We start from the raw sequence: 17,305 nt of genomic DNA, 5'->3' as shown, positions 1-17,305 counted from the left end.
CCTACACGCTCACCCACATACTCTTTTTTTCTTCCAAGGACAGCCTGGTCATCAAACTTCCTAGTTAAGCTTCTGGCATAGCTGAGACAACAGAAGCACACTATTATACCCAGCTATTTGTTGAGGCGAAGTCTCATGAACCCTCTGCCTGGTTGGCTTACATGGTAAGCCTTCGTTTCTCTGTCTCCTGAGTAGCTAGAATTCAGGGGTGAGCCACTGGCTCACCGCTGTGTACATCCCCTAGAAAGCCAAGTCATGGATTTCTGTTTCCTCTTTAATGTCCCGAAGGGTTAGGTACCCTGCCTAGCATAAAGTGAGAACTCGCCCATGCTGATGGCTTTTCAATTGCTGTAACTAAATTGATGAAAACTGTGGTTCTTAAGGATTAATAAAAGGTACCATGTATCTCATCTTAGGAAACAAAATGTTTATTGAAATGCATGTAGATAAATTATCACCAGCATAAAACTGTTAGTGGAGTTTTCAACATGGTTTGTTTTACTCTTAAAAATGAAGTCAGGCTTTCAAAGTCCATTGTCCCATAGGAAAAATATTACATTTCTCTGTTCAGATAAAGTCCTTTAAAAAAGCAAATCACTTTTGAAAATGGTCTTTTAAACGTCTCCAGCCTATGAACATATAACAAAACAAAACATATATTAAAAAAGATGTAACTGTGGTTATAAATTAAAGATGAATGATTCATGGGTTATACACATGGAAAAATACTTCTATATTTTAAATTTTCCTATTTCATCAGTATATGTTTAAACTCCATAAGAAGTAATAAAAAATACTAATCAAAAAATGACCACTTATGATAAAATAACAGAAAAGGTAAATAGCTTTCTTTTTATGCATTTAGGAACTATGTCAAAATACTATCTTTCCAAATAAAACATTTTTAAATAACTGTGATTTCAGTTATTTTTTTTAAAAAGCCCAATCCAAAGTGGATTTTTCAAATTTCTACAGAAGGGCCAGTTATCATTTTAAGAATTAAAATTCATAAATATGGTAAGGAAAGATAGGAAGAAACTTCCAGAAATCTTTTGAAACATGGTACAAATTATTAGGCATTAATAGTTAACGCTCTGCAAATCATCTCCAGACAAAATGGTTACTCATATTCTATTTCAGCCTCATGTTCTGGCCTGACCTGTTTTGCTCCCCCCAGATGCAGCTGCTGTCCATCTATGGAGAGCCTGTTGAACGGAATTATCTTCATCGTGGTCTCCTTCATGGAATACCAGCGGGATTTCCAGGTGGCCCAAATAATGCCATTATCATAACCACTGGGAGTAGATGCTTTTGAGTAAGTGCCTCCTAAACAGAGTAAGGGACATACAGAACATTATTCTTGCATTTCCTCACCTCAGAAGGCCACGAAGGACTACCATGAAGTGTGCGGCCCATCAGAGCAAATTTACTGCCTCACCCATATGCTGAAAGTAGCTCTAAAGGTTGCTAGAATCTCAGTTTAGAATTCAAACAAAATGTTAAATAACCCCTACACCTGTGTTGGACTCCACAGTCATATCCATAGCATATTACTATAAATAGGGCTCAAACCACAAGATTCCTGATCAGGGGCTCTGACATTATCTGATAGCACAAACTTGTTGGTTAATTGAAGAGACTATGAGATTTTACAAAATGTACTAGCATGTTATTTTACATCTCCTTTATAAAGTCACACTAGCTCAAGTTTCCTTCTTCTCACCAGGCACCGGATTTCATGGGGTTGTTTTTAAAGGAGGCTGTTACGTCTAATGTTGGCGTGGATACAGGTTATCACTGTGATGATGCTGGGCTATGGGTCAAGCATCTTCCCCAACCCAAGAGTGTCTTCTAATTTGTTGAAGATGAGTTAGGTCTCTCATCGGCTACAAATTGTTGTGGAAATGAAAAGGATCATTTCACCAGTCTTGAGAGGATCCCGGGTGAGCTCTTGATTTGGGCAGGGGCTCAGAGCTGAGGCTGCTCGTCAGTAGAGAGCTGAATAGACATAATCTAGCTCCTTAATGTGTCCTTTAGCATCTGTGGAGGGGCCTCACACCTAACTATTGGTAACGAGTCAAATCATTGTTCCAAACCATCTCAGCCTTACAGAATTCTAGCTACCTCTATCAAAAATAAGGGTCTGTAATCCCCAGACTAGACTCTCCTCTCAATCTTCCATGAATGCCTGTCTTTGCTCATCCTTTTCCTTCCACATCTCTAGACACCTGCTTTACTGACACAGCTCATGGGTACCTAGGCAAAGTGGATGTATCAAAGAGCACAAAAGTGGTAACATTAGTCCTTCTAGATTATATGTATGGTAGATCTAATAAGGCACCCATAATTTACTGTTCCAACTCTCATGGCTATGGCTTCACTACAAAGATAAATCAGAAAGTCTTATAGAAGGACCTACTTTTAGATACAAGCTTTGTATGATCTGATTTGGGGCTTTGAATTCTAAAAAAACATAATGTGAGAAAAGGCCTACAATCTTTTCCATCGTTGCTCATTTTTTTCGTCACTCCTGGGGCATGAACTTAGGGTCTGGGCACTGTCCTTGAGCTTTCTCATGGCTAGCACTCTACCACTTGAGCCACAGCACCACATCTGGCTCTTTCTGTATATGCGGAAACCAAGGAATTGAATCCAGGGCTTCTTGCATGCTAAGAAGCCCAACTCCTGGCCCCCATTGCTCATTTTTTTTGTTATTGTTTACTACCATTTATAAATACATGTATATATACATATATATGTTGTATATACATGTATATGTGTATATATATATGTAGATTCGAACCTTAACTTGGACTACAAGAAGGCCATACCTGGGTAATAGAAGCCATTGAGATGGCCAGCATGACACTTGTTCATCCACCAACCAGAGCCATCCTGCTCAGCACAGTTGCCTTCAAACTTGTCATTGTCATTGTCCCAGGTACTGAACTGCATGCCATTGTGGGATGTGAAAAACTTGTCACTAGGATCATCTCCAAAATCAAAGCCATCAAAGGCATCGCCAGCATCCCCTCCAACGAAGTAGGCATAGGTCAGACGATATTTGTCAGTTTCGGGTCCCACCTTGAACATGGCATAGTCGGCAGTACTGTGAAGAAGAAAATCAAAACATGGTAACTTGAGTCTTCTTAGGATCTCCTTCTTCCATGGGACAGATGCTTGGATTTGCTGTTTTGCTGCTTATAACTTAAATAGCCAGGATGAGGATCCTGGGGAAGAAATAAGGTATGAGGCAACAGATGAGTGCATCAGGCCAGAGCTCATACCACCACCTGGGGTGAGACTAGAAGTCCACAAGGAGCCTCGGTAAAACTGAAAGACTCCCCTATTTGAATGCTTTTTTAAAAATACCATCAGATCAAAATGTACAGGTGAAAACAGTGCTTTCTGCAGAGTACCTGGTTCTACCACTCCAGTCTGTCAGTTGTACTCTCAGTGCATAGGGGATCGCAGACTGTGTGCTTATCAAATGAATCTTCTCATTTCCAAGCCAAAACTCTGTGGTGCCAGTAGGAGACAGATGACCAAATCCTTCTTTATACTGAATCCAATTCTTCCTGAAATCCAAACTGCCATCAACTCTCTACTCACACCATGCCAGGGACAAGAAGAAAAGATAAATTATTAGTACACATAAAAAAATACTGTGAACTTGTTAAAAATAGAGAGGGTATCATTTATCAACCACCAACTAAGTCATGCAGGAAAGCTGTCTCAAATTATCCATAGGAACAATGATGGTAACTTTTTAGGACTGCATGAGAAAAAATTTCAGAAATATTTAATAGAATGCCTGTCACATGGCAAAGCCAAACTCAGTGTTTGGTTATTATGACTCTGAGAGCACCTCAGACATCAAGCTTAGAACTCCTAATTCTCCATGTACTATGTGAAATTTAATCTCATGTGGTTACTGTATCTGACTTTGATGCCTAGTATATTATATATCCATTTATTTGTTTATTTGAAATAGGGAAGGGAAGGGGGAAAACAAGATGATTGGGAGGGGAGAAGGGAGGGAAAGGGGGGCAAAAACATGAAAAAGGGTATCAATATTCAAGAATACACCCATTACCTGATGAATGCAACTGTAACCCCTCTATACAATATCCAGACAATACAATACAATAAAAAAGAACTCATAATTCTTAGTGCTATGATGGAATGGCCACTCATGTCTCCTATGTGCCCCCTGCAGGACAAGTTGTGCCACTGGTGGGAAGACTACAAGATAAGTAGATGCCAGCAGCAGGCAGAGACCCCAAACAAGTTTGAATTAGAGCAGCCCAGCTATGGTCTTCGAAAGGGCAGTGTCTTCATCTTCTTTTAATGGGCCACTTTGAGCCTTGACTTGATGAAATAAGTCCAGACTCTGTCCCTTCAGGACTTTACTTATGTGTTGTCATAATCAACACAGTATTGAGTCACAGACTAAACTCAGACTCCTGGCTTCCAAATGCTTATTCCTCCCCCCCCCCCACCAACCTGGGTAGAGTGACATCAAGATTACCTTCTGCAGTACTGTCCAGCCGTTTCCAGACCCATCGATTTCACAGTACACTAAGAACTGCTGCTTAGCTTTCAAAGGTTTGATAAAGTACAGGCCACTCTCTTTGGCTCCTTTGTTGGCAATATCTTGACAATCTGAAGAAGGGAAGGAACGGAATTTTATATTACAGTTTGAAATCCAGGTAAAGCTAAGCAAGCCTGAAAACTGAGTCTTAACCTGTCACCCACAATTCATTTCTAAAGAAATATGTTCTTCTCAAAGACACACCTCTTTCAAATTATTATTTGCTATTCAAAGAAACTCTAGGCAATTGGACTCCTTAGTTTTAAGGGCTAGACTTGTTCCAAATGATTCCTGTAGGTTTCTATGTGTACAGGCTTCATTAACTTGTTTATCTATGTCTTGATGAATGTGATATCGATCTGTCACTTACCTTTCCCAGTTGTATCATGAATTTGTACAGTGTCTTTGCATGGTTCTTGGCACTGTGCTTCAAGCTGGGCTACCTTCTGTTTCAGGTTAGTGATTTTTTGATTATTTGAATTATATATATCCTGTAAAAATCTACAAACAGAAAAATAAGGTAACAAGAGATTCCCTGAAAGTATTTCTTGCAGAAAGAGTAATTTTGTATAGTCCCTTCAATAATTTTGCATTTTCTCCACCTAAGTTTTCTTTAAAAATGCCTTTCTGATAAATTACTCCATTCTTGGAAAATTTATAAAAAAAATATATTTCTAAATTGAAGAGAAGTAAAATGCTAAGCTTTGAGGAGGAATTAAAACAACAACAAAAATCAGGTAAAATAAAATAGGAGTGTAACTTCAGCTTGAATCTTTTACTTAGAATAGGCCAGATAGTCTCAACTCTGAACGTAAAGAACAAAGTCCCTGTTAATAAACAAAGTCCAGTATAAAGTGGCCATTCAGGTGTTCACCTTCTGCACAAGGCTAGCAGCCTCTAGCTAAGGCGAACACCACCCAAAGATGCACGAGCAGCCACTCACACAGACTGAAATGCACAAGCTCGTCCCTCCTTGCCTGCGGGTCCACTCAGCATTGGCTTACGGGCTTCCCTCAATAACTTACACGGGAAAGGTCTGTGAGGCATTATCCTATGGTGCTGTGAAGGTCTAGAATGGGCTCACTGTTGTGTTTCTTTCAAGCAGGGAAAAAGGAGACAAAGAACAAAAGCACGTAAAGAGCGTGCACACTGCTCTATCTTGGATTCTGCACAGTTGTCTCCTCTTCAATGATGGACAATAATGACACAATATCCTAGTGATGATGATGATGATAGTAATCACAATAATAGTAATGGCCTTCCAGTGCCAAAAAGAGGAGAAATTCCTCTTGGCCTTACTTCTCCCCCACCTCCATGTTTCCATTCTCCGTCTGCTTTGAGATCAATTTAGGAAGGGGAATGGGAGGAGAAACTAAAACCACTAAAAACTGCTCCTGAAATTTCATGCCCAGAAGCTTTGTGAGTTCTAGCAACAGAGGTATTTCCTTCCAAACACGGGGAGGGGTGCGTAAAGCAGGCCCTCGTGCTGTGAGCACACATAGGCAGCCACACAGTTATGCTGTTGCTTCAGTTTAGTCTCCGAAAGTGTAATTTGTCTGCTCAGCATTTAACTCAGGTTACTTTAGTAACCAAGATCCTTTTCATGCCTCTTTCTGCTGCTCTCTTACCACCAAATTGTGACATTTTTATTCAAAAAAGAACTTTATTCTCAATACCCAAATCCCATGGTCCCTTTTACTGAATCATGAAATATTAAATAAATCTAACTTTGCTTTGGAGAGCAAATTAAACCACAATGTTCATCGTATTCATAAATTGACATGTTGAATGGAAATCCTTTTTGTACAACTACTTAAAGATAATAAAACCTAAGCCAATAAAATCAAAAGGTAATCAAAGATAAATAAAAAGAAATTAAAATGCTTTAATACAAATAAAGTTTACACACAAAGCCAAGCAATGCTTACCGAATACTAGAATCATGAGTTAGTAGCATTCCTTCATATTTCATGATCTCTTCTACCATCTTCTTGGAATTCAAAGTCGCACTCTCAATCTTATCTGTTAACATTGGACCAGAGACAGAAAGATATTTAGGCAACTAAAACAACCAAGACAACAGCAATGAAACTTCTCAGCCTACTTTCGCAGTCAACTGCCATTGGTTTCTCACTTGGCTGAGCTGGCTCATCAGGATTGTAGCTGACTTGGATAATTTTGAGGAGTTCCTTTGCCTCTGCAGTTCTATTTTCCGCACGATGAAGGATATCTTCTAGGCTCTGAAGATCCGTATCCACGTTGGTTTGGTAAGTAGCCAGGAAATCAGCAATGCCACAGGTCGTTGGGCAGTAACTGCCCTACAAGTAGAACCGTATGATTAAAAACATCCTGACACAAAGCAGCACCCCAAAAAGTGTTAACCAAAGTGGGTGACTCCTTGACTACTAGGTCTTTAAAAATGTTTAATGTCCATCAATCCATCAATATTTGAATTTTTTTAAAAAAGGCTTTCTTCTCCACCCCTGTCCAGTTCAAACAGAAAGTGAAAAACATAGAGACTACTTACAAATCGCTCATCCAAGATACAGCAATTATCTCTGGTGGCAACATACTACAAGGAGAGAAAGAACGAAATTTCACTTAGGGATCCTTTCTAGTGTTCTAGGTAAAAGAACCTGATTTATGAACAACTGGGCACTTACTGCCAGGCCTGCTGAAGAGAGCAGGGAAAAGGTGGAGAAACAGAGAATGAAATTCTTGGGGTGCAAGGACCAGCCCATGGTGTCTGGAGTGGCCGTGCTCTGTGCCCTGCTGTCAACACTGCGACTTCTTGGACTGTTCCAGTCCCTTTATGTAAGGTGCAGGGCTGGGCAGGGCTGCAAATGGCTGGAGCAGCTCCCAGGGGCGTCTTTACCAGAAGCCGGGACGCCCTTCCTGGATCTTCCCCCTCCTCCTGGCTCCAATCTGTGCTCACTCAGGTTCCCAGATTTTGCACTGGGGGTTAAGCTCCTCCTTTTTGGGCAAGCTCAACCTTTCTCCCCTGATCCAGAGTCAACTGCAAAGGCAGGTGTCACCCTGGCTGTCGCTCTGAGGAAGGGGTGGGGGTGGGGTTGCCTGATGCAACCGCTTCCCGGATCTGGGGGAGGGAGGAGCCCACAGACATCCAGGCACAGCCAGAAGAACCCCAGCCCGTCCAGAAGACAGGGTCTGAGGCCACTACCTCACTTCCCCAAAGACCTTCCTTAGTGCAGCTGGGGGTCGTTACTGGTTTTTACCTGTGGCATGGCAGGAGTTTGGCTCCTGGGAAGGTCCCTCTTCCACAGTGCCAGGAGTGAATCAGGAGGGAAGTGTCATCTTCCTTGTCCCCAGGCCCTGGGTGCTCCTGAGCTTTGAGCTCAGTCTTCTCTGATGCTCCATGAAGCTGGCCTGCCTGGCTAACCATCGCCCACCGGGGAAGGGTGCGGGCCTGGAGCCCCACTCACGTGTCCCAGGCCTCGTCTAGTTCCCCCAAAGGAAAACTTGCCCACAACGAAATCCTCCTTCCAACAATCTAACTCCAAGGACAGCCCAAGGAAAGGGGGCAACTGACAGTAGAAGTTGCCCTGAACTATAGTTCTAATAGAAATACAGCTGGTATGCCGGGCGTGGTGACTCATGCCTGGAATCCTAGCTACTCAGGAGGCTGAGAGCTGAGGATCGTGGTTCAAAGCCAGCCGGGGCACTAAAGTCCTAGAGACTCTTACCTCCAATGAACCACCAGAAAACTGGAAGTGGCGTTCTGGCTCCAGGGGTAGGGTGGTAACCTTGAGCTGAAGAGCTCAAGGACAATGCCCAGGCCCAGAGTTCAAGCCCCACGGGGGACAAAAAAAAGAAAAAGAAAAAGAAAAGAAAAGAAAGAATACAGTTAGTTTATCACTCGTTCTAATGTTTCACTCCAAATCTTTACAAAGGCTTATTCATGTTTTGGCTTGAAAACAAAGGCACACGTTTGTGTTCTGTAACTCATCAATAATTATTATAACAAAATGAACCTATCAAAACTGGATCTGTCATCTTTCCACTCTTTTTTAATACCTCCTTTCCTGACTTACCATCTATTGCCAGGCTAACCAACCAAGTAAGTCTATAACTCACCCTTCCTCCATCTCAGCTAACATCCAGCTCCAAACCACTCATTAAGTTTCCTATAACATATCTGCCGTTATGACAATCATCTGCTCCTGGTTTCCACCATGGAGAATGTAAAGGTCACAAATGGCTCTTCCATCTGCTCCATCATGGGAAATGCACACCGTGGTGTCTCCCTGTAAAACAGAAACAGATCTACCTCGCTGATAACATGTATAGCAATCTTCGTGCTGTTCCACACAATCTTATTAAGACATAAACCTATTTTATAGCCATCCTAGCAATATTTAACTCTCAACAAGTATTTGATGATTTCAATTGCACTGATATGGAAGTCCAAATAATAATAATAATAATAATAATAATAATAATAAGTGACTGGCAACATTAATGATAAAATAAATGATTGAATAGCCATACAAAAAATACAGAACAGTGTCTTTTTCATTTTTTATTTTTTCCAGTCCTGGGGCTTGAACTCAGGGACTGGGTACTGTTCTTGAACTTCTCTAAGGCTAGTGCTCTACTATTTGAGCCACAGCACCATTTCTGGTTTTTTCTGTGTCTGTGGTAGCAAGGAATCAAACCCAGGGCTTTGTGCATGCGAGGCAACCACTCTACCTACCACTAGGCCAAACTCTTGGCCAGAACAGTCTTTAAACAATTTCTAAAATCATTGCTAAATGACAGAGAAAAGCGTTCTTGAGCATGCCTTAGAGATTACATCTACACCAGTGTGTGTATCTGTGGAAAGGGATGGATGGAGGTGCTGAGGCATGTGGTTGGGAGAAAGGCTTCTTCTTCTCTGTATACTTTGTATGTAGAATTTAGAACACACGTGCATACTGTCTATTCAACAATAAGCAGGTACTGGTAGCTCACATTTATCATCTTAGCTACTCAAGAGGCTGAGATCTGAGACTCACAGTTCAAATCCTAGACAAACAAACCTAAAATAATCCTATCTCCAACTAACCAGTCTAAAAAAATTATAATAAAAGTGGAGGTGGCTGAAGTAGTAGAGCAGAAAAGCCAAGCAAAAGTGCAAACCTTGGAGTTCAAGCCTCAATACTAAGAAAGAAAGACCGAGACAGAGACGCAGAGAGACAAGAGAGAGAAAGAAAGAACAAGAGAGGAAGGAAGGAAAGAAAGAGAAACAAAGGAAGGAGGGTGGGAAATGCAAGCTATGGAGGGAAGGAGGGAAGTAAGGAGGGAGAGATGAAGCCAGGGAGGAAAAGGAGGAAGAAGAAATTCTTTGATCACTAAACAATCTATTTATTGTGCTAGTAATTGCTTATCATTTTATTACTATCATTAGTGCTAGAAATCCGATACAGGGTCTTGTACATGCTAGGCGTGTACTCTACCACTGAGCTACCCTTTAGTAAAACATAACCTTTGAAGAAAGTAGAGCCCAATCAGAGTACATATACACGTGGTTGGTGAGAACTCTGGAGTTCATTTGCCTTGATTTGAACCCCACATCTATACTTTACTAACTGGATCACTCAGTACATATTACTTAATCTCTCGGAGTTTCCTTATGTTGGTAAAATAGAAATGGTATTTAATTGTCTACTCGGTAGGATTGTTAGCAGGATTCAGTGGGGGTAATGCGATGAGCATAATGTCTGAATCACAAGATGTATTCAGTAATATTTATAAGATTTATGAATTACTCAGTTTTGGTATGAGGTTTGCATCAATAGGAATTCCATTTGACAGAACGGTGAAAGGGACCATTACTGTTACACATTTAGTTCTTGGGGAATGGGCTTTGTCGTTCCAGCTACAGAAAGTCCTCTCTCCTAAGTTGTTGGTTGCAAGTGACTGTTATCTGCAGTATACCCCCAAAAGAGAGCACTGGATTGCCTAATTGAGATGGCCTTTTCTTCCAAACGAATGCCGTAGATCAGAGACCAAATGATGATAGAGAGGGCGTGAAGTGTGCAAGTGCACATGGAACGTGTGGGTCTTTGCACTGAAGGACACAGAATGTGAACTTGAACTTCCCATAGAACCCTGAGGCCAGAGGTTCAGTGTGGAGCATCACTTCACGACATCTCATTAAACATGTCCATGTATGTCACATGCATAGGTTGATAAACTGAGGCAATAAAACCTTCTATCTTATCTCATTTTAGCATTGGGACCCTTATACTGTCACCTTTTTATTGACTTACATTGGGATCTGAGATATGTTATCAAAAAGATTTGTGGGGACTTTTTTCTGTACTACAATCTTAGGGAAATCAAAAAAATAACAGTGATGTAGTGACCCACATTCTCCTTGATTGTCTGGGATCACTTAGGCTCATTGAATATTAACTAGCTGTCCTCTTCCTCTATGTTTGGACTGACTTTTTCACTGATAAGTGATAAATGATTAATGAATTCCAGGAAAATAAGGCTATTTCTTAAATCAAATTTCTTTTATTTCTAGGTTTGTTTTCTGAGAAAATGGACTGTATAAGATGGAAGCCAAATTTGAAAACATATCTACTACTAGCAGTCTTCCTGTAATCTTTTTTTTTTGCTAGTCATGGAGCTTGAACTCAGGGCCTGGGCACTGTCCTTGGACACTTTTTGCTCATGGCTAGTGCTCTACCACTTGAGCCACAGCATCACTTCCAGCTTTTTCTGTGTATTTGGTACTGAGGAATCAAATCCAGGACTCTGTGCCTGCTAGGCAAGCACTCTACCACTGAGCCACCCTCCCAACTCCTTCCTGTCAAATTGTAAGTTCCTCTATAAACTCAAACCTCTGTTTGGTTCATCTGTGCTCCAGAGTTTGTCCCTGGATTTGAATTATAGAGTTAATTCATCCATAGAGAAGACCTGAAGAAAGGTCAGAAATACATATACATATAATATGTATGTGTGTATAAATAATTTGAGCATGTTCTTTATGCTATATGTTGACCTGCAGTTCCAAGTGCTTTCTCTTCTGATTCCTCCCTTAATCCTTAACAACAAGACTACAAGGCAAGCATGATCTTATCCATAAAGAAAGAGACCCACACAGAGGTCATATGACTGAAGCAAGGTCACTGTGCCAGAACAGACACTTAATCCTATAGTGTTTCAACCCATGCCACCCCAGTGCTTCCCTGTGGGTCACATGACCAAAAAGTACTTCTTAGTCTAAACTGATACACAGATGAAAGGCATTATGGGAATGAGAATTATTCTCTAATGGAATGAGTTTCATGGTTCTGAAAATAAGTAGTGCATGTGCATAAATAAGTGGATATGATCATATAAACATACATTCCTCTCCATTAGTCTACCTAGCTCTTACCTGTTTGCCTCTCATAGTCTATGGTCTAGAGCAAGTTGATCACATGATCTTATACACCCTTTCTCAAACCTAGACATTAATTACCTTATGATTTGCTTCAGAAGAAAGCAGTTTTTAGTGCTAATCTCATGGTTTAAATTCAAAAAGCTTCTCAAGAAGCTTAAGGGTAAGTATATAGATTCATTGTTCCAAGGAAGGCTGAATCCATTCTGACAAGGAAACCTCTATTTTTCTAACAAGTATCAATTTACAGAACTTAGCTAAAATTGCAGCCTAACTCCTCAGCATTGGATTTCTTCAAAGAAGACGGAGGGAAAACGACTTGTTAACATGTTGAAAACCAGGCCACCCCAATAATAAAACCATCCCATCTAAGACAACAAACACTACTGGCTTAGTGTATAAAAATAGCCCATGGAAAGTGAAAACGAAAATATCTTGTTGGTAATCTAGGAACAAGATGCTTTTCTAGTTTTACTATGTAAATCAAAGACAGGAAAATCACAGGGAAAGAAGGCAATTGGGCTCCTTTACTGGGGGCAGGAAGCAGCCACAGATTAGGTTATCAGATCATACTAAGATTGAGTTAATAATAATAATATTGGATTATAATAATATAATGAGATTGGGCTGCAGTAATAATAATATAGAATTAAGTTATACTCACAGGATTATGTTCAAGAAACATAATCTAGAAATGTCTCTCGGAGGAGACATATCTATAGGAAAATGAGTATCTGCAGGTTCGTGGAACACTCACATTTTATCTCCAAAGAATCTTTGGAGGAAAATCAGTATCTATTCCCCAAGCAGGGGGAGAAAGTAGGGCCAAGAGAAAATGTTATCACACCTACAAAACAAATCATCTGCAATCTTGATTTATGATGGATAACCTGCTTCTAAAAGCTAGACTCTGGTCTGGAATCTGACAGCCTCGGGACAGTTCATTGTCCTCCACCCCTCTGTCCTCCACTGTGAGCTCGTGCAGCGAGCTGGATGACCCAGTTGGGTATGAACATCTTGAACACCTAGCTTCATGGGAGCCTGCGGGGCACGGAGCAAGCCTTCATCAAAGACAGGTTGCCCTGAGGGGAGAGCCCTGACCTCCCTTTGGTAAATGAAAGATAAGATTTGCAAAACCAGAGAGGGCAAAAGCTCAAATATTGACTGCATGTTGTGCAAGGGAGTGTAGCGTGCCCCACGCACTGGACTGGTGAGCCCTCTGGGGCAGTTTGCTAAGAACTGCCTGCCTACCACAGGCTCATCTCCTCCGTGAGGAAACAACGATAAATCACATTGTAGGACACCATGTTTCATCTTTTAAAAACAACATAGAGGAAATCCTGTTCACCCGAGATTCAGGAAAGCCATTGCTTAATCAGGCTGAAAGCAACTGGGTATTGACGGTCATTATTTCCGATGGATCTCACCGATGGATGCTTTCTGAGATTAATTAGTCCCTTAATAGGTCACTGATGTCTAAAACTACCACATCTCGTTACATCCCTCCGCCTCTTCCTGAGGGGGGTAAGTTTCCTCTAGCTCAAATCAGAAAGTCTAGCAACTTACTCTACTGATACCCTTAAATAATGCATAACCAAATATGAACCCATAACTCCCTCTCTAAGCCACCACACATGGTTTGAAGGTATTCTTCCCCTAGAGGCTCAGATATAAGAAGCCATGGCTCAATATTCCTGGGCCTAAATGATTTGCCATATATTGTTCAATACAGGACAACAGACGAAAGAGAAGACCTTGAGGTCAAGGTTATACACTATCTGCAACAGGAGCTCAATCGAAAAACCAGGGCTTTGAAGAAAAGTGAGAAAGAGCTAGAGGAGGAGAAAAGGAGACCATGCCATGTTATTAACAGATAGATAGATGGTCAAGGAGTCCTCTGAGGCCGCACTTGGCTGGGTTAGAGGCGGGGTGCTCACCACTGCCACCTGCAGGCCATCTGCACCCTCAAATTCCATACATGATTGGGGGCTCAGAGACTTGGGGCTGCCACAGAGTGAGAAGGAAATACATGAGGAGAGGTACCTTTTAAGAAGTAGCCCGAAAATGCTTAGAAGGCGTCTATGTGTGATTATATGGACATTCAGTGATGCTCTCTCCTCACATATATACAATGCACACAACACAGACAACATACACACACAGCACATACAACACGGACAGTATGCACACAAAGCACACTGCACATATACACAGAGCCAACAGTGCAGAAGTGAGAAGAATGGCTTAGTCCTTGCCTCATATCCCTACATCGACAGACATGAACACTGTCAGATCTATCAGAGAACACTGAACGGTATTGCATGTAGACCTGTGCAGAACCTTTGCTATTGGACAAATACCTCAGATGGCACAGAATTTGTGGAGGTCATTCTACTTATTTCATATTCTGTGGAGTCAGAAGTGGGCATGTTGCCCCAGGAGATAGATTTTGTTCATTAAAGACATTCTGAGAGAGAACCCAAGGACAGTGCTCAGGACCCCAGCTTAAGGCCAGGACTGGCCAAAAAAAGAAAAAAAAAAGAAAAAGAAAAAGAAAGGAATCTCCTAGTTGCTCTGCATTTCCTAAGATTCTTGGAGTGATCAGCTAGAGTCTATTGTAGATGGATTTTGTGAAACAAATGTTATTAAAGACATGCATGGTGAGGCAATAACAAGAGTGCAAAGAACAGACATTCTCTACTGTATGCTGGAAAGCTAAGGCTAATATTTAATGTAGCAGTGCCACCTGCTGGTGAAATTGTTTAACTCACCCTGCCGTATAGATTCATGTGGATTACATAGGCTTGCATCCAATTTCCTTATGTGCCATACATTCTTTTTTTTTCATATATTTTTATTATAATTGATAGAAGGGTTACATTATATTTTCCAGATAGAAGGTGCATTAATTCTTTTACATTGATACCCTTTCTCATGTCTTGGTCCCCATTTCCCTCCCCCCCAACCCTACCCCTCATCTTGTTTTCCCCTCTTCCTTATCCAATTTCAAATAACCAAATACAAATATATCCAATATATCAGATAACAAAGTAAGATACTGTAACAATATCAGATAATCAAGGGATAGCAAAAGAGATGAGAGATAACATAGTACGTTAAGGACAACAATCACTCATTATATGGCTTTTGTTTCTATATCCTAGAGGTCCTTCCATTTAGCGTCATACTATATGGCCTTTTGTATCTAGGTTTTGCTCTATTGCAAATCTTTGCTAGGAGAGCCCAAGGTTTCTACTGATTATGACAAATGAGGGAAACCATTGAGCCTGAGTTCCTTTGAGTCTGGCTTACTTCACTTAGTATGACTTTTTCTAAGTCTTTCCATTTTCTAACAAATGGGGCAATGTCATTCTTTCTGACAGCAGCAGTTATCCTTCAAGGTTGGCATATACGATGCTATTGTTTGATGTGGTTTTTGTCCTAGAAAGGTTCATGTGCCTGGAGCTTGGTCCCCAGCATGGCAGGGTTGAAATGGGGAACCTTTAAAAGGCATATTCTGGTGGGAATTAGAGTATACATGGGCTGGACTGGATTCATGAATGGCTATTGGGCTGGCTCTGCTAACTTTTCTACACAAATGCCTTTTCTGTGGTTAACTGGCTCCGTTTCCACTCTTCTGCCAGATTGTGGTGCAGCCAGAGAGCCCTCCCTAAAATACTGGTACATGTTATCTAGAATCTCCAGACACTAGAATTTTAAGCCAGCATTAGGCATTACCCAGCATCAGGCATTCTGTTTTAGCAACACTAAACAGACTAAGACATATATTCACCATTGTTCTCCTTGAGAAAAAAGTATTCTAAGCTTGTAAAACCCAGAGATTTTACTCAAAAGAAAATCTTAATTTGCCTCAATAATTCAAATATTAATTAATGCTATCCAATGTAAGTCCTTTACTCAATGATTCAAATTTTGTTCCAACTAGAATGTATTTCTGCTGGCTTCCTGTTAGTGTTTATAAGCAGCCCGCAGAAGCTATGCTTTGAATAGTATTCATAGCAATTGCAAATGTGAAATTATTATGCTGAATAGCAAGATGATCTTCATTTGTGATTTCTGGTGTTCTCTTTTATTTATAGGCCTCTACCTTGCTATTTTTTTAAAACATGTCCTGAAAACCAAGTATTTAATACAAGATAAAAACTGGAAAAGATTTAATTTTAAATAATGCAGAACCACCAGCATTCACTAGTATAATTCTCCAAGGACATTCCCACAGAATTACATCTCAGACATCATCCCCAAATCATTATTGCCATCCTGCCATTGTGCACTGTGCATGGCCTCTTAACACTATCATTTTTATTTACATTGCTTTAAAACTTGGTGGTTGTAAGATGATTTGGGAAGCGTTGGGGAGAGGGAAATGGGGACAAAAACATGAGAAGGCTTATCAGTGTGTAAGAAGTAATGCATCTACTCTCTGGTGATTATAACCGTATTCCATCTGTAGAATACAATAAAAAATTTGGTGGTTGTAATGTAACATGGTTTCAGCTAGTGCATTTATTCTTTTTCCATTTCAGTCTTTAAAAAATAATAATAAACTCTCAGTGAACTTTATCCAGTAACTGACCCAATACGATGCATTTGAACTTACAGTGAACTTTCACATGAACTTGCAGTCATGCACTGAGAAATATAATAGGAAATACATAGATTTTTCAAATATTTTTAGATGCTGTACTTTGACAAGTCCAACAGAGAGAAGACTAACTATCTCTTCCTAGTGTTTACTTGGTACAGAGAGCATTAGTCACATTCTATGCCCAAGTGGAGAACCTATGTTTTTGTTTTTGTTTTTTTACTAGCATTTGATTTTAAACCAACGCTTGTTACATGAATGGAAAGATGAAACTAATTCAGTCATGGATTTTAACCTATTTTAAAAGAACTCCATTCAGGCTAGTGAATAGTAATGTTTAAGACCTTTTCCATACTCTGGTTTTTCAGGCCTCATTTCCTGCCTTAGATGAGGAATGGTCTGTGGGAGCTTTACGTTGACCAGTTTGCAGTTAGGAATTCAGTTCAGAGCAAGTGGCTCTGTCCAGTCACCTGGGACTGTGTGTGAGTTTGCAGTTTCTACAGGGCTATTCACATGGACCAAGTAACGCAGCGTGTGCACTGCACACCTACTGATAGAATCAATTCTTATTAACACCCACTTCAGTCTCAGAGGGTAATAAGGGCATTCTAGATGCTGTTTTGCTGAGGGAGCGATTACATTTAATGGATACAGACAGCATGAAAGGGTGCTCGATTGCATGCATATAATCAGAATGGGAGCTGCATTAGCT

General features: G+C 40.6%; 1 protein-coding gene across 2 annotated transcripts; it reads right to left on the bottom strand.

The window, feature by feature from the left end:
• Positions 1-407: 407 nt before the first annotated feature.
• On the bottom strand, positions 408-7,383 carry Fgg (fibrinogen gamma chain). 2 transcript variants are annotated; one of them, XM_090356831.1, is made up of 10 exons: positions 7,258-7,382; positions 7,122-7,166; positions 6,729-6,912; positions 6,523-6,616; positions 4,965-5,095; positions 4,532-4,665; positions 3,420-3,604; positions 2,832-3,109; positions 1,160-1,326; positions 408-629 (listed from the first exon to the last, which is right to left on the bottom strand). In XM_090356831.1, exons 1-10 carry the CDS (start codon positions 7,333-7,335, stop codon positions 615-617), a joined length of 1,311 nt encoding a protein of 436 aa, XP_090212957.1. In that variant the 5' UTR covers positions 7,336-7,382; the 3' UTR covers positions 408-614. The 2 variants fall into 2 exon arrangements, with proteins under 2 accessions (XP_090212957.1, XP_090212956.1); XM_090356830.1 differs by lacking the exon at positions 408-629 and having other exon boundaries at positions 677-1,326; positions 7,258-7,383.
• Positions 7,384-17,305: the final 9,922 nt, after the last annotated feature.

Source organism: Megascapheus bottae, chromosome 23 (genome assembly GCF_031878675.1).
Source record: "Megascapheus bottae isolate mThoBot1 chromosome 23, mThoBot2.hap1, whole genome shotgun sequence".
NCBI lineage: Eukaryota > Metazoa > Chordata > Mammalia > Rodentia > Geomyidae > Megascapheus > Megascapheus bottae.
Note: the sequence above shows the minus strand (reverse complement) of the source record. Positions and strands in the feature narration are given on the sequence as shown.